Raw genomic sequence first — 24712 nt, forward strand, 5'->3', positions numbered from 1 at the left:
TATGAACTGAAAAAGAGGAAATATCCAGTCTGGGAGGAAATGCCTTGTTGAGGAAACAGCCAGACTGCTTCAAGTTTACAATCGCTCTTTACTACAAAGGTATTTTCCTGGCACCCCTTGGATCCATTCATCCATCTCATGCTAATCTCTGAATGCACAATATCAAAAGCCTTTAAACAGATGCAGCAGCAGAAGACCACACTGGATGACATTCCTGTCAGTTAAGAACAGGAAACTGAGGATACAGCTCATAATTACATCTAGTATCTAGTCTAATGAGTCTCGATCTCTGCTCCAGCGTTCAGGTGGTAGGGTCAGAATTTGATGTAGACAAAATGAAAGCTTGATCTCCCCTCACCTCCAACCCTTTGTGCCACATGGCTGCCCGTCCCTGTGCTGGTGTTGCTGGAGATTTCTTCCTGTTAAAAGAGGATTTTTCCTTCCCGCTGTCGCCAAAGAGCTTGCTCAGTTTGGGGGTTTTCTCTGAATTATTGTAGGGTTATGTTAAAGCCCCTTGAGGAAACTGTTAGTGTGATCTTTCACTATATAAATGTAGGATAAAGCACAGATCAAACTGCCTTGTATAAACAGTTCAGGCTGGTGGTGTAATGGTGTGCGGGACATTTTCTTGGCACACTTTTGGCTTCTTAGTACAAACTGAGCATCATTTAAACACCACAGTCTAAATGAGTGTTGTTGCTGACCATGTCCTTCCCTTTCTAACCGCAGTGTACCCACCTTGTGATGGCTTGGTTTCTTGAACATGACAATAATCCACCAAACAGGTCGGTGGATGATGCAGTGAACATGGGGCTGCATTACATCCTGCAACACCTTGACCGCCCGGGAACTTATGCCAGGGTCCTGTTTGTGGACTTTAGTTCGGCTTTTAACACCATTGTGCCTGAACTTCTTTCCTCCAAACTCTCCCAGCTCAGCGTGTCACCAGCTACCTGTCAGTGGATCACCAGCTTCCTGACAGACAGAAAGCAACAAGTGAGGCTGGGGGAGATCACCTCTGAAACCCGGTCCCTCAGTATTGGTGCCCCTCAAGGATGTGTCCTCTCACCACTACTGTTCTCCCTCTACACTAACGACTGCACCTCCAAGAACTCGGCTGTCAAACTCCTAAAGTTTGCAGATGACACCACTGTCATTGGCCTCATTCAAGATGGTGATGAGTCTGCATACCGGCAGGAAGTTGAGCAGCTGGTACTCTGGTGCAGTCAGCACAATCTGGAGCTGAACACTCTTAAGACTGTAGAGATGACAGTGGACTTCAGGAGACATCCCTCAACTCTGCTCCCCCTCACCATATCAGACAGCCCTGTGTCAACTGTGAAGACCTTCAAGTTCCTGGGTACAACCATCTCCCAGGACCTGAAGTGGGAGACCAACATCAACTCCATCCTCAAAAAGACCCAGCAGAGGATGTACTTCCTGAGACAACTGGGGAAGAACAGTCTTCCACAGGAGCTGCTGATCCAGTTCTACACTGCGGTCATTGAGTCTGTCCTGTGCTCCTCCATCACAGTCTGGTATGGAGCAGCCACTAAACAGGACAGGAGCAGACTGCAGCGGACTGTACGGGCAGCAGAAAGGATCATCAGCGCCCCCCTGCCCTCCATCCAGGATCTGTACCTCTCAAGAACCAGGAAACGGGCAGGGAAAATCATCACAGACCCCTCACACCCTGGACACAGACTTTTTGATCTGCTGCCCTCTGGCAGACAGTACAGAAGCCTGCAGACCAGGACCACCCGACACAGGAACAGTTTCTTTCCCCTCGCCATCTCCCTTCTTAACAGTTGACCTGTCACACTGCTCCCACTGCCAGACTGCAACTGCACCTTATGTACATTTTGTAGTATTCATTCCACCTCATTCATTTCTGTATTTTATGTATATAAGTTTAGATTCGTTATTTATAGTTGGTTTACATAGCTTTGTGTATGTATGTGTAATGTGTATATATAGACACTTGTGTGTGTGAGATTTACATTGCTGTGCTTGAGAGCCACCATCTACCGGAACCAAATTCCCTGTATGTGTCTGCACATATACTTGGCCAATAAACACGATTCTGATTCTGATTCTGATAAGTTCACTAGCCTCCACAGTCACCTGATCTCAGACCGATAGAGCGCCTTTGGGATGTGGTGGAACAGCAAATTTACACCACTGTGTGATTTAAAGCATTTACTGTGTAATCCTGTCATGTCAACATGGACCAACATCTCTGAGGAATGTTTCCAGCACCTTGTTGAATCTGTGCCATTAAGACTTAAAGCAGCTCTGAAGGCAAAAAAAAGGGGTCCAACCCAGTAATAGCAGGGTGTACCTAACAAAATGGCAGCTCATAACAACCCCGCAATCATGCTGATGTTGCTCCCACCCCACCCAAACTCTACTGCACAACCCTCCATCCACCACCTTCTTTTAACTCACCTTGTTTTTAGACACTTTAAACAAACAACGCTCTCTGGTTGGTTTTCAACCTTTACAGAGTGATACTAGATGTTTTACCTCTTAATGCTAATGCTAAGTTAAGCATCTCCTGGCTGTAGCTACGAATAAAGAGAGATATTAAGCTTCTCATCATCATATTTCCCAGAATGCTAACTAATCCTAAGAAAGTGACACGGATCCTAACAGGCTTAGGCATGATTAATATGGCAGAGATTCCTAATAGTGCCATTAAAGCACAAGAGTGTTTCTGTTTGTTTTATTTTTAATGGTACACAACATTTAGTCCAATCACACAATATCACTACATGGGCATAGAGCATAATGGATACTGCATACTGCAAGGATTAAAGATTGACAGTGTGAGATAGAGGCACACTGCTACACCACAATGAAAGGTGGATGTGCCAAAACTGCATGTGCGTGCGTGTATCTGGTTCCAGCTCAATTTAAGTCGAGGGACTCCCCTAGGTAATCAACAGTTTATAAAAATCTCCTCCTGTCCCCTCTGGACCCTCACCTATACACTAATTCCAATACAGAGATGGATCCCTGTTCTCCCAAAATGAACCTTTCTGGACACAATGGCATGAAGGCACAATAAACACACAACTCCTTCACGCATAGACTCACACACACACACATATCTCTGCGCTCCGACATGCTTGCACTCTGTCAGCAGCGGGCAAGTGTCCAGCTGTGAGGCTCCCTGCAAATTGCCAGTGATTACAGCGGTTTTGCAAAAATTCAGTGGAGGGAAAAGCGGGAGAGGAGGGAAAAGAAAAGGGGCAGACGGGTGAAAAAAAGGAAGGCAATCAATAAATTCTGAGCAGCGCATCAAAGACTTTGACTTTCTAATCCATTTCTCTTCATCCGTCTGTGGTTTGTGTTTTGATGAGGCAGGGCTCTGTTGTGCATGGGCAGAATCAAAGGTGTTTGTTGATGGATGAAATTTCTGAGCTGTCTTTTCATGTCTTTGGGGCCTGTGAATATTCTAGATGGGAGAGAATATAGGAGAATCCGATCGATAATCATTTAAACCTCAGATTTTATTTCTCACAGAAGAATGGCTTGTCAAGGTTGTGTGCTGCGGTTACACGGGGAAATGTTATGTCGATTAGCATAAAAATGGTGAACGTAATGGTTATACTTTCACTTTTCCTGACAAGAAATTTTGATTGTAACCTGCCGAATGGTGGACAGATGGTGCTTTTCATTAGCTTTGCTAGCTTGTTTACTTCCCCTATACAAGGAGCAGCATCTGGAGCTAAAAAATGGAGCCAATACAGAAGTTGTGAAAACTGCAGTTCCTCTAGCTGCCACTTGAGGCAGGCTCAGGAGGGAGTCGATCCCTGTGGTCAATTTCATGTTAAAATCTCAAACTTTACAGCATTAACACTAAAACTGACCTGTCCTGTAGCAATGAAGTCATTTTAATAAGATGAGATTGTTAGGATGAACTGAACATACTAATAAACAGAATCAATAAAGTTATTTGTTGGACTCTGAGGGCCCATCACGGATTCCCATCGGTGACAGGTATTAGACAGAACCCCCTGGAGTCTAGAGGGTGGTGGTGATGCAGATGAAGGCTTAGCTGGAACTATGAGTAACATGAGCGAGGCGGAGATGGGAAGAGGAGTCTACATGGGAGAATGACAGGTAAGCAGTCAGAGCTGAAGAACCTGGAATCGAGGCTGATTGGTCGGAAGATTGCGGGCAGACAGATGATTGGACCACACCAGTGATGTCAGCAATGAGCTTGATAGTGTTGGAAAGTTGAAGATATAGACTAGCCACCAAACACCCGGGAGTAGATGTGTGATTACATATGTTGCTTACTGAACTTATGTATAAGCTTCATTTCGGGGATCAATAAAGTATACATCATCATTATTATTATTATTATTATTATCCTAAGTTTTTATCTTTTATCAATTTTTTCCTTATAAGTAAAATTTGACCAAATTAGTATTTTAGATTAAGGTTTTGAGGTTTATTAGCGTTACAAATGACTTTATTTCTTTAAACATCATAAAGTGAAATGATATATTCGACGTTGCTAAAAAACAAACACTATACGTCTGTAATTTGTCATTTAAATACCGTAAAATAAGTTAAAAATTTAAAAAGCTGAAAAAGTTAAAAATGAATTTTAGATGGTGCCATTTAAAAGAGTTACAAGAGTTGGCTCTGCTTTATGTTATTGCAACCTTCACATCAAATTTTTGTAAATAATTGCGTCACCAAGCAACCCGACCTGCCCGGGTTTTTGTTTTACATGAATTTCCATTGGGTCAAAACAATGTCCTGGACGGTTACAGGTGTAAGTGCAGCGGATTTTCATTTTTTTTTTATGCCAAACACCCCAGAGTTTAATATTTGATGAAGATGGTAAGTTAGTGGCAGGCAGGATGTGGGCCCAAATGGAGATACCCAAGTCCAAATTAATAGGAGGATGGAAGGTGCAAGGAAGTCCAAATACTAGGACTCTTAGGGGAAAACCTAGAAACAAGAGGGATAACATGACAAAAGACAAAAGGAGACACATCGGGTAATGAGGGGAGGACTAACAGGTGGGAAGACAGCTAATCTGGTAAACAAGACAAATGATGTAAAACCCAACACATGTCAGAGAAAAAAAATCCCCAAAATTAAACAAGACACAAGTGATAGGGAACAAAAGGACAAACACTAAGACAAGACTCAGGGAACAGTAAGGGACCTATCAAACTCGTCATCTGAATCTAAACTGGGAACTACAGGCACAGATAACAAGAAACTCACGAGCATGTGGAATAATAACGAGGTAATATCGAAGTTTTTTTGTGCAGGCCATGCACCTCTGTGTGATTAGCTTCATAATTTTAAATGCTGGCTTACTCCAGCAACCACTCTCCAACCAGCCAGAGAACAATAGGTGGTCTTCAGGGAGTTGGTAACTAGTCTCTAAGCCCATGTGACTGGGGCCTTAGTTACCAGTGGAGCCTAGCTGTGTCCCATTTTCCAATCTCAAGGCTTTTACACACGGAGCCCATTGCAAAAATATTGAAAAGGATTGTGAACTTGTCATGTAACGTATATACACATCGAAAGCATTACGATTTTGCAAATGATTCATCCTCAAAAATGCACTTCGATAAAACGGAGTCGACTTCAAGTGATGATGAGCTGGTCCTGATGTTTCAAAGAAGAAAAGGAAGAAAAAGGATTCATCCATTTCTCAGGAGAAGGTAGCAACAGGGAGAATTTAATGGTTTGATCCAGGAGTTGAAACTGTAAAACGGCTGCTTTCGTACAGATTTCAGGTGAACTCTTGCTGGTAGAGTTGGGACTGTATCTGAAGAGGCTGAGAAATCATTCCAGAGAGCCAACTGATCACCATCTAGCTGGGTCTCCACTACCTTCATGCCATTGTGTATGCAACAGAGGTGCACGTCTTGAGTTAAAAGCACAATTGTTGCCAAATGCAGTGACCTGATTGGTCAGATGTGTTTATTCTTCATCCTGAAGCTACTTAAGAAGAAGGCTGAGTCCAAAAATATTTTTAATTCACAAAATAATCACACGAATTTTACACCTCTGATGTGTAAAGACCTTTAGTAGTTTACACAGTCGCTAAACAAGTTAAAGATCTTTACGAGAGACCAAACCTGTGCAGCTGCCCGCTCTGACGGCTCCTCGTGAAGAAGGAACCAGGCGAAAATTGGTCATACTGAGCTAATCAGCAACCGGCTCCAGCTGTACAGTTCCTGGGAGTAAAGTCATAATGGTGTTAATCTGCATCGATTAACAAAAAAACCCTCTTTTCACTAAAAAGTCTAAATACAAAAAGAAATACGAGGCTTCATAAAAGTTTTCTGTGGGAAACGACGAGGCTGAGCAGGCAAAGGTGGAAGATGTGGGGATATAAAAGTTTTTAATCAAAGTCAGATCCCATTTTCATTTCAATTTACACCTTTCCGAGGCAAGTGGAGCACAGCGGACGCCTGAAGGAACCTCCTCTCTCCTTATTCCTCTTGTCTCTTGATCTCACATAACTCCACTCCTTCAGTCACTCATAAAAGAGCCTCATAGAAACGCAGAATCAGAGAATACAAAAAACGCTTTGAATATAGGAAGACTCCTACAGCTCACCTCCACATGCTCTCACATCCATTTGGCAACTCACAGCTGGCCTTTTTGCGGCACGTTGCCATTTACGCTAAAGCGGGAGAAAAGACAGTTAAAACAAAACTCAAAGGCCATCAATTTACTTTTTTTCTTTTTCTGCTACAGTAGGTCCTTATTTATGCCACAGTCTGCATTTCTCTTGTATTTATGCCTGCTTTCCCTCCGTCTCTTCGTCCTTGTCACATTCCTTATCTGTCATTTCTAATCTCCCGCTCACTGCCCACACCCACCCCGCTGTGCACACGAATCGCATGATTTAACCAGTTTCTCCTGAGCCGTACTGTCCTCTGCCTCCCCACCTCTCTGTCCTCGCTTTATTTCTGTTTTGCGCCAGAAGCGAAGATAGACTCGGTGGTTAAAAGCTCCAGCTCTGTCAGACCTTTTGCTTCTTTCTTTTCCCTGTATGCGTGTGCTCCCCGGAGCCCAGACCTGAGGCAGGGTGGGGCTGAGCTGTCTGTATCTGGGTATTGATCTCACACAGACACACACACATGAAAAACACATACTATGAGCAATGCTTTGCTGATGGGAGGCTGGCTGACCCGAGATCAGATCAGACACTGATTCAGCCTCCTTCGGAGATGAACACACCTTTGATTTTCTGCGTGTGTCTCTGATTGTGTGTGCGTTTGTTTGCTGTGATGTACGCATGGGTCAGAGGAATCGAGGCGGATAATGATGGCTGCTGGCTTCGTGTCACAAAAAAAAGTGAGCTCAAACACGCAGGGCGCCAGTCGTGGACGAATATCAATCCACCGACTATAGCAGCCTATAGCAACAGCGGACATAGCAGGCAAGTCTAGACGCACCACATGGTCAATAAATTGCCTCGTGCAGTCTCTGTTTATTGAAAGTGTTTCAAGCGGGTGTAAAGCTTAATAACAGTTTTTCCATTCAAGGTGACATTTGGTAATTTATGATTTGGTTCAATAGCGCTCTCACATCTGCGTGGCGCGCAGCTGGAGCCCAGTTTAACGTGAACACCCGGCCATGCTCTGTCAAAGCAAAAAAGAAAAATACACCTTTCTCTGCAAAGCTCTCTAATTATTGTGTTGTTCCCCATTTAATTTGTACACAAACAGAAATGCGAGAGCGGTCTCATGAAAATTAATCTTCATTTTCTACCCTTGGTCCCCATTTTCTCGGCATTAGCCGTTTAATGATTTATTTTGTGTAAATTAGCTCTGTGTAACAGCATTCATTGTAGGCGAAAGCCAGTGCAGTTTCTGTGCTGGAATCAAATTACCTACATATTAAGGAGCGGTTCACAGTAAATCGTGTAGTGTGTAATTCACGGCTCTTTTTTTTTTGGTCTGTAATTCGCTCTTAATGGCATCAAGCTGAGAACACGCTGCAGTTGAGGGGACGTGGCACTTCATATGATGTAAGCCGGGCAATGATAAGCCCCAAAAACATTTAACATTGATCATCCGACCTAAAATAAAAGTGTACATGTAAAGACTCGCCGGCTGCCGCCCGCAAGGCAGAGGTCAGAACTCTGCCTGCCGCTATCCTAGGCCCAAGTGTGCGTCAGGTATCTCGCTCGATACTTCTCTTCCCGTCTCCCAGCTGTGAATCTCCAGCACGCTGCAGAATATTCCTTAATCCCCGTTGCCTCTCTGCAGCCCACTTGCCAGGGCCTCCAAGCCTGTTGCTGCTGCCAGTTGAGCTCCGCTCGAGAACGTCCTCCCACCTCTCTGTCGCCGCCGCTGCGGTCTCTGTCCTGCCAGGCCCCCTTATTGGCCTCTGTGACCTCCCAGGTGTGTGCAATTAGTGATCAGGAGGGGGTGGAGTCTCTCCGGGATAAGTTAATATATAGAGATCGACAGACCACGTGACTTTTGCGCATTGCATTGTGGGTACGAGTGGCAGCAAAATCAAAACACTGCATCAAGCACTAGCATTTCCAGGACCGGTAATCATTAATTCTGCGGTTTTAATCCCTACTTGCATTTTATTTGCAAAATGTATGTATATGTACAAAAACACGGCAGGTCCGTACAAAGACAGACATGACGAAAAGGCAAAAAAAAAAAAAAAAGGTACGAGGAAAAAAAATCAAAGGAGTGAAAGGGTCAGACCCACACGAGCATATAGGGTGGAGTAAGGACGTTAGCGCGCTGCCCAACTTTCATCACGCACATACTTATTATTATATGTTTAGTAACTTCAGATCCCTGCAACAAGCCCAGGTCCAGTTTACGTTGGTGTATCTATTTTCTGATTTGGACTATTTCATTTTACAGCTGTCGTTAAAATTGTTTCTTTATCTCCAACACAATCTATTTGTCGTTTCAGGTTGTAGTATTACACAACATTTTCAGATCCAATAGAAATAAAATAAGTGTTTCATAATTCATTCAATTTATTGTTTTTATTCATAACTGGCATTGTTTCATTTTATTATAGAATCTTACAAGAAAGAGGCAAAATTGTATTTCATTATGTTTTAGTAGCTGCTTTGGTGAAAAACAAATCAACACTGACAACCCCCCCCCCCCCCCAAAAAAAAATAAAAAAAAAAACATTGCAAAACAACATACTGGAAAACAGTTATTCATCACTTGATTGCTTCAATACAACACTTGAGCACATATACGCAGGACTTTTCGTGGCTGTTTTGATATCGCTCTCTCTCATAACTGATCAAATCTCGCTGTGGTAGCAGCTTTGAACTCGGTATGACCCAGGTTGATAGAGGGTGCCCAGTGTGGATCGCATTCCAGCATTTTGTAGGCTGGTTTTCCTACAAAACACAACAAACATTAGCCCGCAAAGCCACAGTGAACAAAGCAGCATAGCGCAACGAATTCAGTTCAAATCAATATAAGATTTATTTGATAAATTACGTTTTAACTACAACAAAAGACTTACCTTTGTGGAAATGCTTGGAGCAGACTAACAGCTGGAGTGTTCTGGAACGTTATATTTGGTATTCGAATAGCTGCAATCCAGGCCATCCGTCGCCTCTTCGTGAGTTCGGAAACATGACTTGAACAATTTTTCTTCCATGAAGGAATCCGATAAAAACCGATCTCTTTACCCATCGGCTTCCCATGGCTGTCATGCGATCGGCTGTGGCAGTTAATAATACAACAGCTTCTTGCCATTCTTTGTGTCTCTGTTTATCTCTGTGCAACTGTTGTCCTGTAATAGCCCGTGCGCGCTAGTACCACTTGCCACTTGTACATACAATCCTTTGCGGTTTTACCCCAGAAATGACGTCACATTTTCAATTGCTATACAATAAAACATGCAGTAAAACCATAAGAATAAAACATATTAAAAGATGAAACTAATAAAACACAGCAACACATGCAAATAAAAACTTGTCCACCCCGAGACATAAACACTCATTGGCCTTTCAGGTACAAAAAGTTTGTGACGTGGCCACTCCCGGCCATTGAAGGCAGGATAGATCCATACTTTCATGGAAGAATATCACAGGAGAAATCAGACCACCAGGTCACGTTTCTCCAATCTTTTATTCTCCAGTGTCGTTGAGCTTGTGCAAAACTGTAGCCTCAGTTTCCTGTTGTTAGCTGACAGAAACAGAACAGAATAGAACAGCCCTTTACTGACATTGTACATTTACAAAGGAATTATGGAAAGCATTGGCACTCAGTGTGGTTTGCTGCTGTTGTAGGTTCTGCTTCAAGGTTCAATGTACATTCAGAGATGCTCTTCTACATATGTTGGTTGTAAGCGCAGACTGCTGCACGTTGGTACTGTAGAAGGTCGTTATCTAAATCCTGCCCAGTTTTATTCTAATGTTTGCCTCTTATGAGGATCAGAATTTATAAAATGGGGTTGTTGGGGTTGCAGGAGGTAGAGCGGGGTCGTCTGCTATCTGGCAGGTTTTTGATCCGTGACTTCTCTGGTCTGTATGCCATAGTACCCTTGGGTAAGATACTGAACCCTGAGTTTGTTTATCGGAGTGTGAATGTTAGATGGAAAGCATTTTGTGACATGTATGCTTAGGTAGAGTAGAAAAGAATAGAAAAAAAAAACACCATATAAAAACCAGAACCACTAAAGTGGACGCCATGTTGTAATCAGTGAAGCTTGCAACTAGTGATTGAAGCCATTAGCTAATCAGGAAGTACATAGAAAAAGGGGGCCAAGGAATGTTAAATGTGACTACTTTTCAAATTGGAGGATTTTGTTCCCTGCTGGTCATGGAAAAGAATTCCGGTTTTAGGTACTTCTTCCTCCATTTCATTTTTCCCATCTTGAAGTCACGGCCATGTCTGTAGAGGCATCTTGCAGATGATGTTAGCTAGCGTTAGCTGATAACTTAGCAGCCTCTTGTAAAAATATTATCTCTTCTAACTCCAATAAATGAAAAATAAAACAAACAAACAAAACACTGATGAGCAGAAACTAAAGCCTTTAAATCTAAAGTTCACAGATTGGTGGGTGACATAATGGCTACATCCAGTTGTCCAACGTCCAACTCGTCAGCTAGGTAGCAGAGTCGAACATCGTGCTATTGCTATGCTAATGGTAGGATGAGGAAATGAACGTTACTAGTTGATTCTGGCCACACTGTAAAAGCATCCGTCTGATTTCTGGTGATAGAACATAAAACACAAGTCATAATCTAAACTTTTTGGTGCCATATATTTTTCATATGTGGTTGGGAACCTTGGCTGTGTTTGGGCTGCAATTTTGCAACACTGTGCTAACATTAGCGTCTTATGGAAGACCAGTGAGGATTGTAGCCACAAGTTTTGTTTCCCTGTGAGCACAAAATAATTATCTTGATCTCAACATAACCCTTGAAAAAATAACATTTGTTTGATTATAAAAAAAAATTATATGTATATATATTTGTGCTAAATATGTACTCTCTAGTTCATCATGTTTACATCATGAAATAAGCTGAGTGTTTGTCCATGATTATAAAGTAATCTCTCTGGGATTTCAAGAAGACAAGCTTTTTATGCCCATGTTGTGAGCATTTCCCCACTCCTTGCAGGATTTCTTTCTTCCATCTGAAGACAGTTTTATCATCTAATTATGTTCTCTTCACCATCTGCGAATGCTAATCTGCACTGGTTGCTTTGGGTCTTCCCTGCTTCTTTTCCTTCCCTTCTTGGCCTGTCTTAACCTCGGACCATGCTCTCCGCCACACATTTTCCCGCTCCACTTGCAAAGCCATCATAAACAACCCTCAACTGCTAATTATGTGCTGACAACAGTGCGCTATAAAGCAGCGGCTGGCTAATGAATTCCAGCAGATTCAGAACGTGTGTGTGAGTTTGGAGGAGAGAGTAGGGTGGTATGAATGGAAATAGCACTCTTGTTTTTGCTTAAGTCTCCAAGAATTTTTTGTATTTTCATTCATTGTGCTGCCCCCCATATGGAGAATGGCAGGAGGACTGAACGATCATTGCACACACTGTGTGCAGGCATTAGTGTCTGCAAATATGAGAATGAGCAAACGGCATGGATAAAGCAGTCAATGAAATAGAGATTCTTACCCAGAGAGTCCATTTTAAAAGGTGATCATTTAACATCAATGTCCATTTACCCAGACTACAGAAATGTTTCACACCTGTATAAAACTAGCAGCTCAGGTTGTGAAGCTGTACAGTACAGTGCTGCACTATCAAACCCGCTGATGATGCTATGATGTGATCAAATGTAAATAAAAAGTGCTGTGTTGCGATTTGGTGAGACCTGCAGTGATGTATGGTTTGGAAACAGTGGCTCTGACAGAAAGACAGCAGGCAGAGCTGGAGATGCTCAGATTTTCATTGACAGTGACCAAAAAGACATGAGTACATCAGAGGGATGGCTCAGGCAGAGCGGTTTGGAGAATAAGTTAGAGAGACAAGGCTGGGATGGTTTGGACATGTGAAGATGAGAGAAAGAGGACATATTGGACAAAGGATGTTGAAGATGGAGCTGCCAAGGAGGAGGAGGAGAGGAAGATCTCAGAGGAGGTTTGTCAGTGTAGTGAAGGAGGACATGAGGGGAAGGAGAGTTGGTGTGACAGAGAAGGATGGTGGAGATGAAGGTAGATGAGCCACTGTAGCAGACCATAAAGGGGTAGTCAAAAGAAGAAGAAGAAGAGAGAAGTCTGACATAAGCTGGCGTCTCTCTTTAGAGGATGGTACAGAAGAAGAAGAAGAAGAACAGAGGACATAAATATAACACCAACATTAATTTAGGAAATTACAGGCGAGCTTAAAGTCTAAATATTCTCCCTGTTAGTGCTTTTATTAACCTAATTACTTCGAGTGAATGATTGTGGGGGATGCAGTGATCTGTGGTCTAAAAATAGCTCGGGACAGGGCACCACTCTTTCCAGTGCCCTTGATTAGCATCTTAGCGTAGCATGGGAACATGCTCACAGTCGCTAATCAGCTTTAAACACATTTGTCATTAGCTGTGCACATCTGTAGCCCTAAACAGAAGTATTGAACACACAGAAGTGTTTACTGGATGATGACAGTGGAAGAAACCTTAAGATCACCTTCCTCTTATTATTAATCATCCTAAAACTAATAATAATGCTGGTCCACTGCTCCTCCAGAGCAAAACATCCCCAACCTCATCCAGAATCACCCTGAGGGGCGTGAAGGGATGAAAAGTCATTCGATCAGCCCGTATAAGCAGCATTCATGATCTGGGGACAGTGAGTGATTGCACAGAAAATAATGACGATGCACTTAGAGTTATGCCAATTTTCTTTAAGTTAATTTAGTGAGAATAGTAAGAAACTCCTTCACATGCCTCCTCAGCGTTTTTGGCTCCATCTAATCCACTGTGGTGACATCCGTGATGCTTTCCAGCAGACCACCGCTTTGGCCTGATGCGTATTGTATCGTGCAAAAAGAGGGTGGATGGGTATTGTGTGTCTATGCTAATGGCAGGGAGGCCATAAAAATAGCAGCTAAAGTGCAAAGCCTGTCTCGTACAATGATTTATTCGCATTAGATTCAACTGCATATGCAGGAGCCATATGGGCGCTCGCTCCGTGTTTACGCCAGGCGCTTTTACACAGCTACTGTATTAATGTGTTTTCCCCAGGCAGCACGGGAGCGCTTTAGGACGGTATTCATCAAAAGTGCACTGGAGCCCCGTTGTGAGTCAAACTGCCCGTTGTTGTGTTTTGGCAGCTGAATGATTTTCACAAAGGGCACTCTTTCCTTTCAATTGTCTGGACGTGTCCACGACAATCGAATTGCTTCCAGGTTGCACATCTTTTTTTTCCCCTCTCCCTGTGAACGAGCTACAGTCCGCTGACATTTCAGCAAATGTCACTGATTAGATGTAGCGATGTTTTGTCAGTGCAACACCAATATTTTTAAAGCGCTGCCTTTTCAAATACCGCTGATTTACATCTTAAAAGCTGAGAACAGTCCTTAAGAAGTGCAACTGTTTAAACCCTGAAGCTTTGCCTTTGCTCTCTTTGTCTCCGTCTCCCTTTTCTACTTTTTTTTTGTCTGTGTGTTTTGGATTTTACTTCGAAACTGTCTCCCTTTTGCGCTGTTACTCTTTTGTCTTCATTAACTGATCCTTCTTTCTTTAATTTGCTCAACTTTTTCCCCCCTCAACTCTCTGACCAACCATTGCCTCCATCTCTCTCCCTCTCGTTCTCTCGCTTTTCTTTCCTCCCTGTCTCTCCAGCTCCTGACATGAGTGAAGAGGCCCGCTGAGATAAAACACAATGTCAGAGCATGCCTCAGCTCTCTTCGCTGAGTGGGAAAATTGACTGGGATTGTCTGTGGCAGTCCCCACTCGCAGCAGTCTGTGGCCCGTGATCCTTAAAGTGCTGCGCTAATTAGTTTTCTCTGTCCCTGCCTTCGTCCTAACACACACACATATATTCCCTCTCTGCACACACACACACACACACACACACACACACACACACACACACACACACACACACACACCAAAATGATCTTTTCTTTTGTGCTGCGTTGATTCTTTGCCTATCTATTATGTAACATTGTACGGAAAGCACAGACTTATCTGCTCAGGGGTTTTTGTTGCGTGACGCACGAGCGGCACATGAATGTAGCGGTAGGGGAAGAGGCTAGCACGGCTGAACGGCTAAAGTCAAGATTCGGTGGATACAGTATTCCTTAAATGACTCTTTAGAAGAGGCAAACATTAAATTAGCAGCAAAGCAACAAAAATCTCACAAAAAATATGTTGTGATGTATTTTGACCAGTCGCCTGCAGCTGAGTTAGCTAACCCCAATCTGTTTAGTTTTGCTTTTGGTCCCAGATACCAGAGACAGTCCTACAGGCTGGTTGTGAGGTTAAAAGAATGACTGATTGCTGATTGGTTGTCAAGGGTTGCTGGGTGTTTCGTTGTGAAATTGCTTGCATATGCTACACCAAACACTTACTTGGGATTGCTATGGTTGCTAGCAGATTGTCACGGTTGACCACACACGGACATTGCTACAAATACTTCATCCTGCACATTTCAAAAGGTGCAAAATTTACTTTGAATATTTTTGTTGGATTTTTCACTATTGCTTTTGTGTTTGCAGACAAATTACGGCAATCTACAAGAAACCAAAGCAATTGCAAGGAGGTTTTCAATGCAGCACAGTATGCCTCTTTGCAACCAATTTCACTACCAGCAACTTCAGGAACTATTCACCCAGCTGTCAGGGAATGAGGCCTTAATGGCTCACTGCTGAGTGAAACCTCTGTTGCTGAGTGACAGGTTTAAAGGGTTCTTGTTCCCATCTTCACCTGGTCTCCATCAGTGTTACCAGTTTGGTCAAATGGGTATGTTTTTAATTTAAAGGAACACTGTTAACACTGTTAACACTGCTAACACGGCTTTGTCTGCAAAAAGCATGGTTATAATGAAATTCACAGTTTAAAATATCCAAGAAAGCAAGACAAAAAAAAAACCATCAGCAAAATGAGTCTGGGCTCTGAAGCGGCTCCCTAAATGAATAGCATTGTTAATGTGCTTGCATTGTGAGCTTTTAGTTGGAAGCAGCTTTGTTAGCAAATAGGCGACGCAGAGCTTCACTGAAATCATCAGCTGTTATGGAAACGGAAATGTGCTGTTTCAGGGCCTCCATCAGCTTTTCAGTGACAGCTTCAGCCTCACTTTTGACACTCTGAGCGAGCTGCCACTCACAGGCTGCAAAGCAAACATTGGAGGCAGAAACGCAGTTTGCTGCTGCAGCTGTTGGCACAGTCAGAACTGACTCAGTGGGGTGTAGCGACCTATGAGACACCTGTGGAAACCATCTCAGCTGCCCAACAGTACTCTAAATCCATGCTGGCAGGGATAGATGAAGATTGCAGTTTGCATTGTTTAGCCTGTATCTACCTTTCAGCACTGATGGTGCCTTTCCACATGGAAAAGCTGACAGTTATAGGCACTGCTGCCAACTGAGATGCATGAACTGAGGTTTTAATGGCAATCAGGCTCAAACTCAAAATCCAGCCAATATTTAAACGTCAACTTCTTGAAAAAAAATTTCCAGCAGCCAGGAGCTTAAAAGTGATATTCATTATAAAACTCTTTGGGCCCTTTGACACCAAGCATCAGGTAACCCTCAAGTGTTGGCACTGAAAAGGTGCTTAGATTCTCAAAGGGAAACAGTGGCAAAGCAGATGTTATCAGGACAGAAGTGTTGTTCTCACTGTGTGGCTTCAACTCACCAGAGCAGATCTGATCACTGAGGAGGAGGCAAAGATGCAAAGAGCACCGAATAAGCTTGAGAGACATAATCACACTATTTGCAAACAGCAGTAAACACAAGCAACTAATGAATATTACATCGATAACACACTGTGCCAAAACAGGTACTGTATGCTTGAGAAATTACCGGTATAACATTGATACAAAGCAATCTAGCATAGCCTTGTTAGAGCTGATTCACTTGCATTGAAATTCAAGTGTTTGGGATCGATATAAGAATAATGTCTGGAGCTTATTATGGGGCTATAGTAGTTCTTACATTCCATGCAGGGTACAAACCCTGTTTTCCAAGGAAAGAAGAACTCTCCAGATACACGTAAGGTGATTTTTTCCCCCCAAAGTTTAACTTGAATGTGTTGTTGATTGATCCTACTGTTGAACTTTCGTGGATGAAAGTGCTGAGAGAGAATCCACGAAGATAGCACCAGTTATACCCAGTTGTGAGTCGGGAGGTTATATAATATTTAACTGCTCCCTAAAACCCTCCAGATCAGCGGTCCCCAATCCCTGGGCGACGGACCGGTACCGATCCATGAGTCGTTTGGTACCGGGCCGGGAGAGTTGAGGTTCGGGTGTGAAATTTATTGTTTTTAGGGTTTTTATTGTTAACTTGGTTTCCCTGGGTTGTTTCCCGTTTTTTACTTGTGTGTCTTATTTTGAAAGGAATATTTACACGTTACCATAGCGACCAGAGAGCATTATGGGGCAGAGAGGAGGATGTTACTCTCAATGTTGTTGGAGGACACTGCTAATAAAGTTACACAGTTACACAGTGAAATCGCATTTATTATTATATTTACAAAATACCACAGTTTTTGTCTTGGTCGTATCATTTTATTTTGTTGCATTTATCCGCGACACCTTAAAGGCCGGTCCGTGAAAATATTGTCTGACATTAAACCCATCTGTGGCGTAAAAAAAGTTTGGGACCGCTGCTCCAGATCCATCGTATGTTAGTCAGTGGTATCATTTGCACCTGTTGGAGGTCATTTCAGGTGTTTACTTCAAATCTGACAGCAGTTTAAGTCATTACCTGCCCGATTGGCTTCATTATACAGTCACCTGTCATCACCACAAGTTAGCAGGCATCTCAACACCTTGGGGAATTTATTTAGAGTAATCATCTATTTAATAAGATAAGATAAGAGATAAGATAGAACTTTATTAATCCCTCGGGTGGGTTCCTCTGGGAAATTCGATTTCCAAAAAAGCACAGCACCGACCGAAGTTACAGAGTTATACACACACACATATATATAAATACAGAGACAATATAAATAAAATATACGAAGGGGATAAATAGAATAAATAGGAATAAAAATAAAAATACAAGTGAATTGCACATTTCAAGTATTGAGTCTATTGCACCGTTGACTATTTACAAAAGTATTGCACAAAAGGTATTGCACAGTGAGGTGAAGAGGCACTACAGCTTAGTTGTTCCCTCCTTTGTCCTCCTGTTTCCCCTCCCTCTCCCCTCCAGAGAGGAGTTAAACAGTCTGATGGCGTGTGGGACAAAGGAGTTTTTAAGTCTGTTAGTTCTTGTCTTTGGGAGAAGCAACCTGTCACTGAACAGACTCTTCTGATTGTTTATGGCCGTGTGCAGAGGATGCCCAGCATTGTCCATAATGTCCATCAGTTTCTTTAATGTCCTTTTCTCTGCCACTGTCACCAGAGTGTCCAGCTTCATGCTGACCACAGAGCTAGCCTTCCTGATCAGTTTCTCCAGCCTGCATGAGTCCTTCTTTGCTGTGCTGCTCCCCCAGCACACCACAGCATAGAAAAGTACTCCAGCAACCACCGACTGGTAAAACATCCTCAGGAGCTTCCTGCAGATGTTAAAAGACCTCAGCCTCCTGAGGAAGTACAGTCGGCTTTGGGCTTTTTTATACAGGTGCTCTGTGTTGCATGACCAGTCCAGTTTATTGTCCACCCACAGCCCGAGGTACTTGTACTTGTTGACCACCTCCACCTCCTCCCCCTCTATCTGAACCGGCAGTGGACCTTCTCTGGACCTCCCGAAGTCCACAACCAGTTCCTTAGTCTTTGAGGTGTTGAGTTGCAGGTGGTTTGTGTGACTCCATGCGACAAAGTTCCTCACCAGACTTCTGTACTCCTCTTCCTGATCATCCCAGATACACCCCATGATGGCTGTGTTGTCTGCAAACTTCTGAATGTGGCATAATTCAGAGTTGTAGCAGAAGTCAGAGGTGTACAGGGTGAAGAGAAGAGGGGACAGCACAGTTCCCTGTGGTGCTCCTGTGCTGCTGACCACTGTGTCAGACGTGATGTCCTTCAGCCTGACGTACTGTGGTCTGTCGGTGAGGTAGTCGGAGATCCAAGCCACCAGGCAGGGGTCCACCTCCATCCTGTTCAGTTTTTCTTGAAGCATACAGGGCCGGATGGTATTAAAGGCACTGGAAAAGTCAAGAAACAGGATCCTGACCGTGCCTTTTCCCCCATGCTGCACGTGTCATGATTGGCTGCACTTTGTGGGTAGAGGCAGTTTAAGTGATAAACAATCGCCTTCTTTGAAAAGATGGAATTCCCATATTTGATTTTAAAGCATTCTTAACTCCTCACTGTTGGCTAATGGTAAATATTTACATGGTAACTTTATTTTACATTCCTTCAGCCAGGAAGACCACGGAGAGCCGGCATACATTTAGGAATTAAAGACAGGCATTTCATACTTTGTATATCATGCTGAAAGCCACTCCTCAGCGCACCAATTTGAGAAGTAAAAACATTAAAAAAAAACAAACTTGGTTATTAATAAGAAGCAAATACAGTCCGGAGTGAGGTAACAGAATGGGCCATACTGCAATTAGCCACTGTTAACTTCTGTACACATGCTGCTCTGTCCTTTGAAAGCATTTTCCTCCTGTAATCACATCCAAACCTCTAAAGAGCAGGCTGACACATTTTCCTGACACCCCCTCTTTGCTGCACACACACACATGCACACACACTTGCTGCTTCGCCGAAGCACTCTGCGTGAACAGGCAGATTGCTGCGAGAACTAATGAATTGTGCTGTCAGGGAAGTAACAGATTTATTTACATCTAGAAATGGATATCTCTTCCTCCCAATCCCGGAGAGCTGGGCCGGTAGAGCTTTACGCCATAGGGGTCCTAATGGATCAGGGAAAAGTAATGAGAGAAAAAAATGGAGAAGTATCCAGGAAACAGCATGGGGCCCGGATAGCGTGCTGTTACACTGCAACGCTGAAAATTTGAGTGGAAATAAAGTAGCCGGAAGGTGGGGAGAAATAAGTTGAAGGGTATTAGTTGGAAAATCCACTTTAAGAAGTGTCATGCTGCAGACACACAAGTTTAGGCGCACACTCGAGTGTCTCGGAGGAAGGTGGAAAGCACACATGTATCTGATCTATTCTATTTAATGGTACAGAAGAAACCTGCAGACACACACACACACACACACACACACACAGCAGATTATAGAAGACTTCAAAAACAGGGAAAAGAAAGTGAGATAGCAAGGATGCAAACACACTGTTCCACAGAAACGCCACATCTCATGTAACACGCAAGCCAAGACAGAAAACGGGTAAAACTGAAGCACCAGTCGGAGCAGGGATAATCTGTTTCCTGCTCTCTCTCTCTGGAAATCGCAATTCATCTTTTGATCTCCTTCTTAAAATCCCCATCTCACTCCCGTCTTCTGTCTCATGGTGTTTAGCTGTTTGTGTGCAGTGTATGGTGTGTATTTTATGTTATTTATCTGTCTGGTCTTGCTGTTGTAGCAGTGTGGAACCCTGCTGTACCTGTTCAGCTCACTGCCGGATTTGACAGCGTATGCAATTTTCACTTTAAAAAAAAGAAAAAAAAAAGAAGCCTGTTTGTTTTGCTTTTAATCTGCGGAAGGTGCAGCTCGCTGCTAATCAGGGTGCAGCGTAGTCTGGTGTAAAATTAAACCCTTACAACACAGTGAGGAGTGTGTTTGAGAGAGCGGGAAACGATGAGCCTCTGGCAGTGTGCGAGCGTGTTCTTGGATGTTATCAGTCATGTCGGCTGCCGGCCACAGATGAGGTCATTAAGCCCTTTAGCAAGGCAGATTTCTTCCCTCCTGTCCGATGCTGTTATTAAATCTCCTTGGATGCTTGCATGCTGTGGTCAGATGTGCTTGCGCAAGCATGTGACTCTGGGTGTGCTGTTTGTGTGTGAACTGTGTTAAAGTGTGCTCATTCACTCGTGCATGCGTGTTTGTGTCAGCGTGATTGTGTGTCTGGGGAATCCCTCTCTTTGCATTCTGGCTGTATGTGTGTGTGCGTGTGTGATGCAAGGACTTTGTCTAGTTACATTTTGGTGAAGCGGCCCGGGGATTCAGAGCAGCCAATCCTGTCGTGCCGTGGCGCTTTGTGCCTGTGTGTGCGAGCGTGTGTGGGTGTTGCGTTTGTGTAAACCAGCATGGAGTCTTGCATTGTTTGCAAATGCCATAAAACACTTAGTAGGCATCCATAGAGAAAACAAATTAGCATAGATTATTTACTGCTAGCTGTGGAGTTTGCATTCATAATTTGTTGTATTTGCAGCAATTTATTGGATTTGTCTGAAAAGCTGTGTGAGGGATCATTCTGAGTGCCGCTCTGTGTGCGTCTGTGCGTGCTGTAATGTCACTATGGACAGGTAAATATAACAGCGATCATTTCACCTTCAACATTTGATTTGTATACTTGATGAAATTGTGCATTCATGCAGAGGTGAAATGACATCGCAAAAAAATGGTGTGCTATTAAAAGTTGTTATTCTGTTTGCTGTTTGTTGAACGGGTCAAATTTCCAGAGAGAAAATTCCACAGCGGAAAATCCAAAATACTAAGATGTGCCAGTGGGGTTTGCCCACGATACAGGATAGCTAACGTTTGCAATTCCAGCTGAAAAAAATGAGTAGAAGAAGGTGTTACATGTAATTTTTAGTTAAAAACAAATACTGTAGCAACATGAATAAGGTAGAAATTCAATAATACAAAAAATTTGGCTATAGAGGTTTTTTTTATGTGACGTCATGTGCACGTTTCTTGAGAGTTGTGCGTTTTGTTGGACGTGATACAACCACCGGTTACGATAGAAATAGTGCATGTGTTGGCGAGTGGTTGCTGGTGTTAAATGTTGCTAGGTGAAATAAACGTGTTTATTTTTTTCCATAAAGCTAGCTTTTGAACATGGGAGTCTCTGGCTCAACTTTGAGAAACAGCCTAAAGTGACCATTTAGGTCACTGTTTTACGCACTTGTGTGTTTTAGTGCCAATTGAGTTGGTCTTCCAGCCAAGATGGGAAGTCTGAATTTCCATCTTCCCATTTTAAATGGAACACACTGATGCACACTTGTGGTAGTTTCTATGAGTTCAGTTGATTTTATTGGCTTAAAAAGAGAGCTTTCTTTTTCTTTTTGCTTGTCAGAAACTAACTTTTGAATAAAGTGTACTGGTTACTCAGCTCAAAGAATTAGCTTTAGCATGCTATTGTTAATATTAGCTTTTAGCGCTTCCGTTGGAATAATTTGCTACTGTGAGAACTCCTCGTGTTATTAAGCATTTAGTGCTTCCAGTGTTGTTTTGAATAAAGTGTACTGGTTACTCAGCTCAAAGAACTAGCTTTAGCATGCTATTGTTAATATTAGCTTTTAGCGCTTCCGTTGGAATAATTTGCTACTGTGAGAACTCCTCGTGTTATTAAGCATTTAGTGCTTCCAGTGTTGTTTTGAATAAAGTGTACTGGTTACTCAGCTCAAAGAACTAGCTTTAGCATGCTATTGTTAATATTAGCTTTTAGCGCTTCCGTTGGAATAATTTGCTACTGTGAGAACTCCTCGTGTTATTAAGCATTTAGTGCTTCCAGTGTTGTTTTGAATAAAGTGTACTGGTTACTCAGCTCAAAGAACTAGCTTTAGCATGCTATTGTTAATATTAGCTTTTAGCGCTTCCGTTGGAATAATTTGCTACTGTGAGAACTCCTCGTGTTATTAAGCATTTAGTGCTTCCAGTGTTGTTTTGAATAAAGTGTACTGGTTACTCAGCTCAAAGAACTAGCTTTAGCATGCTACTGTTAATATTAGCTTTTAGCGCTTCCGTTGGAATTATTTGCTACTGTGAGAACTCCTCGTGTTATTAAGCATTTAGTGTTGTGAAGATGGATTCATTTCACTTGTATCAGGCGAAACAAAAAAGTAAAATGTGAATCATTGAGACAATCAGCAGCCTATTCACACCCTCCCAGTCCTGACAAGCGGTCCAATCAGGAACAATAAGGGAAAACTTCAGTGTAGGTGTACCAGCTGTGCAGAGGCTTTAAATAAGAGGCATTATGTAAGCCAAGAACTATTTAGAGTTGGGCTGGATTTTCTTTTCTAGCTACAGCATGAACTTGTTATTTATTGTGCCGCAGTTTTTCCACTCCGAAGAGCTGTAAACAATACTTTAATAAGGCTTCATACAATGTCACAAACAGTGTCTCATTACAGCTTGCTGTTGGGAGAAGGAAACCAAAAAAAATGCTGGCGAGATTGAACAAACTTGGGTGGAAAGTATCACCACGAAATAAAGTGTTTTCCCCCCCCTTTGGATTAGTTTGACGAAAATCATTTTAAAGCGAGCATCTTTTCATCCTTATTAAATGGATATATCTAAATTAAATGCTGCTTGTTGTTATTACAAGATTTTGCAAGTTTAAGCAGCTGCTAATGCTGCATACTTCATTTTTAAAGAGCATGTATAAAGCTGGCATGTGTGTCCATTACAGTTCCAGCAATCGTTTGTACTTCGTTTCGAGGTACAGCTGCTGACTCTTTGTCCGTGTATAAGAAAGCTGCGCTTACGTTTGATGGCATTGTGAAGACACTTAGGCATGACTAACTTGCAGTAGGGGATGGGAGAATTAAAGATGAATTACCTCCTCAATAAGCACTAAGTGCTGTATCTACCAGAGCTGTCAGGATTAAATGAATGAATTCCAATGACTAGGCAGCAACGTAGGCAAGGGAGGGAAGGAAATGAAAGGAGGGGGGAGAAAAATGGAAGACCTGCTGATAAGAGAATAAGAATGAGATGAGGGGAGAGTGTCTAGAAAGTGACAGCAAACAGCATAAAATTCATCCTAAAAGCAAATGCTCTTTCGCTACATGTAAATATATCACCTCGTCTCCTTTCTCTGCGCTCTCATGTTCCTAGCTTTCATCTTTTTGCACCTTTCACGCTCCGGCCCTCCTCCCTTCCCTCGGCTCATTGCTTCCATCAGCGCGTCGCTTTGCTCTCATTTGCTCTCTACAACTTGTTTAGGAGAGTAGCAGTGCGTGTGTGAGTGTGTATTTGCTAAAATAATGTACGGTGGGGATATGACATTTCGCTGGGTTCCATTCTCCCTGATTTTTTCAGGCTCTCTTAGTCCAAATGCTCCATTTATTTGAGCGAGGCGCAAGAATAGCCAGACATCAAAGAGTCTATAATAACTGGGGGTATAAAAGAAAGGCAGAAAGAGAGGGAACGTGGAGACGAGGAAAGAGATTTGTGTGTTCAAGTTGACAGGAAGGAAGGAAGAATGGGATTTTTAGGATGCAACCCAGAAATCATAATGAATTCCAATCCACAATTTTACAAGATGACTGCAAAAGATATATATGTATGTGAACGAACGGGCGCAGTTTGTAGAGATGGATTTGTTTGACTGCATCATGTGTCGCATCCTGTAACTGGAAAAATATTTAGTGAAGATTAACATTTCATTGCAGTGTGGCAGTGTCCTGACAGAGGCACACGAGGAAAAAACACCAACTCCAAATGAGACCGTAATCCTTTGACACGCGGAGCCGGGGAGAGAGAAATGCATTAATGCTCGGAGAAGAGGAAAAGAAGGGGCGACAAAACTGTGGCTGGTGCCGGCGCGGCTCATTAACTGTGTGGCCTGTGTGTGTGTTTGTGCATTGGCGAGATTTCTCCTGGACCACACACCGTAATTGGATTTACCGTAACGCGTGGAACCACATGTGTGCTCATGTTTAAAGCAAAATATGTGCACACATTCAAATGCATGCGCGGTGGATGTTTTCTCACGTACAAATAAAGCATCTGAAATGCCTGACTAATGAGGTGTTTGTATTTCAGATGTGTGTGCGTGTGGAATCGGACTGGTCATTGTAGAAATTCATTGCATTTTAGCTCTTTGTTGCTCTCCTACTTAGACTTGCTTTACATGCAAAGCGTTCCTCAGGCTTGCTCACTGTTTGGCATTAATCTGCCCCGTTGTTGTCAGCTGTTTACCAGCAGATGCTGACAATGGTGCGGGTTCAGCACCAAGGCCAGCTACTACCAGAAGGAGATGAAAGACAGAGCGGGGGGGGGGGGGGGGGGGGGATGCAATAG

General features: G+C 42.9%; 1 protein-coding gene across 3 annotated transcripts in view; it reads left to right on the plus strand.

Annotated features, from left to right (window-relative positions):
- The first annotated feature begins 1210 nt into the window (after window positions 1-1210).
- Window positions 1211-24712, plus strand: part of LOC309701804 (uncharacterized protein) — a 90108-nt gene continuing 66606 nt past the window's right edge. For all 3 annotated transcript variants that reach the window (XM_082526048.1, XM_082526047.1, XM_082526046.1), the window contains exon 1: window positions 1211-2102. In XM_082526048.1, the coding sequence (XP_082382174.1) occupies window positions 1267-1812 (546 nt within the window). In that variant the 5' untranslated portion in view covers window positions 1211-1266 and the 3' untranslated portion in view covers window positions 1813-2102. The remainder of the gene's footprint in view (window positions 2103-24712) is intronic.

Source organism: Aulonocara stuartgranti, assembly GCF_965226115.1.
Source record: "Aulonocara stuartgranti genome assembly, chromosome: 3".
NCBI lineage: Eukaryota > Metazoa > Chordata > Actinopteri > Cichliformes > Cichlidae > Aulonocara > Aulonocara stuartgranti.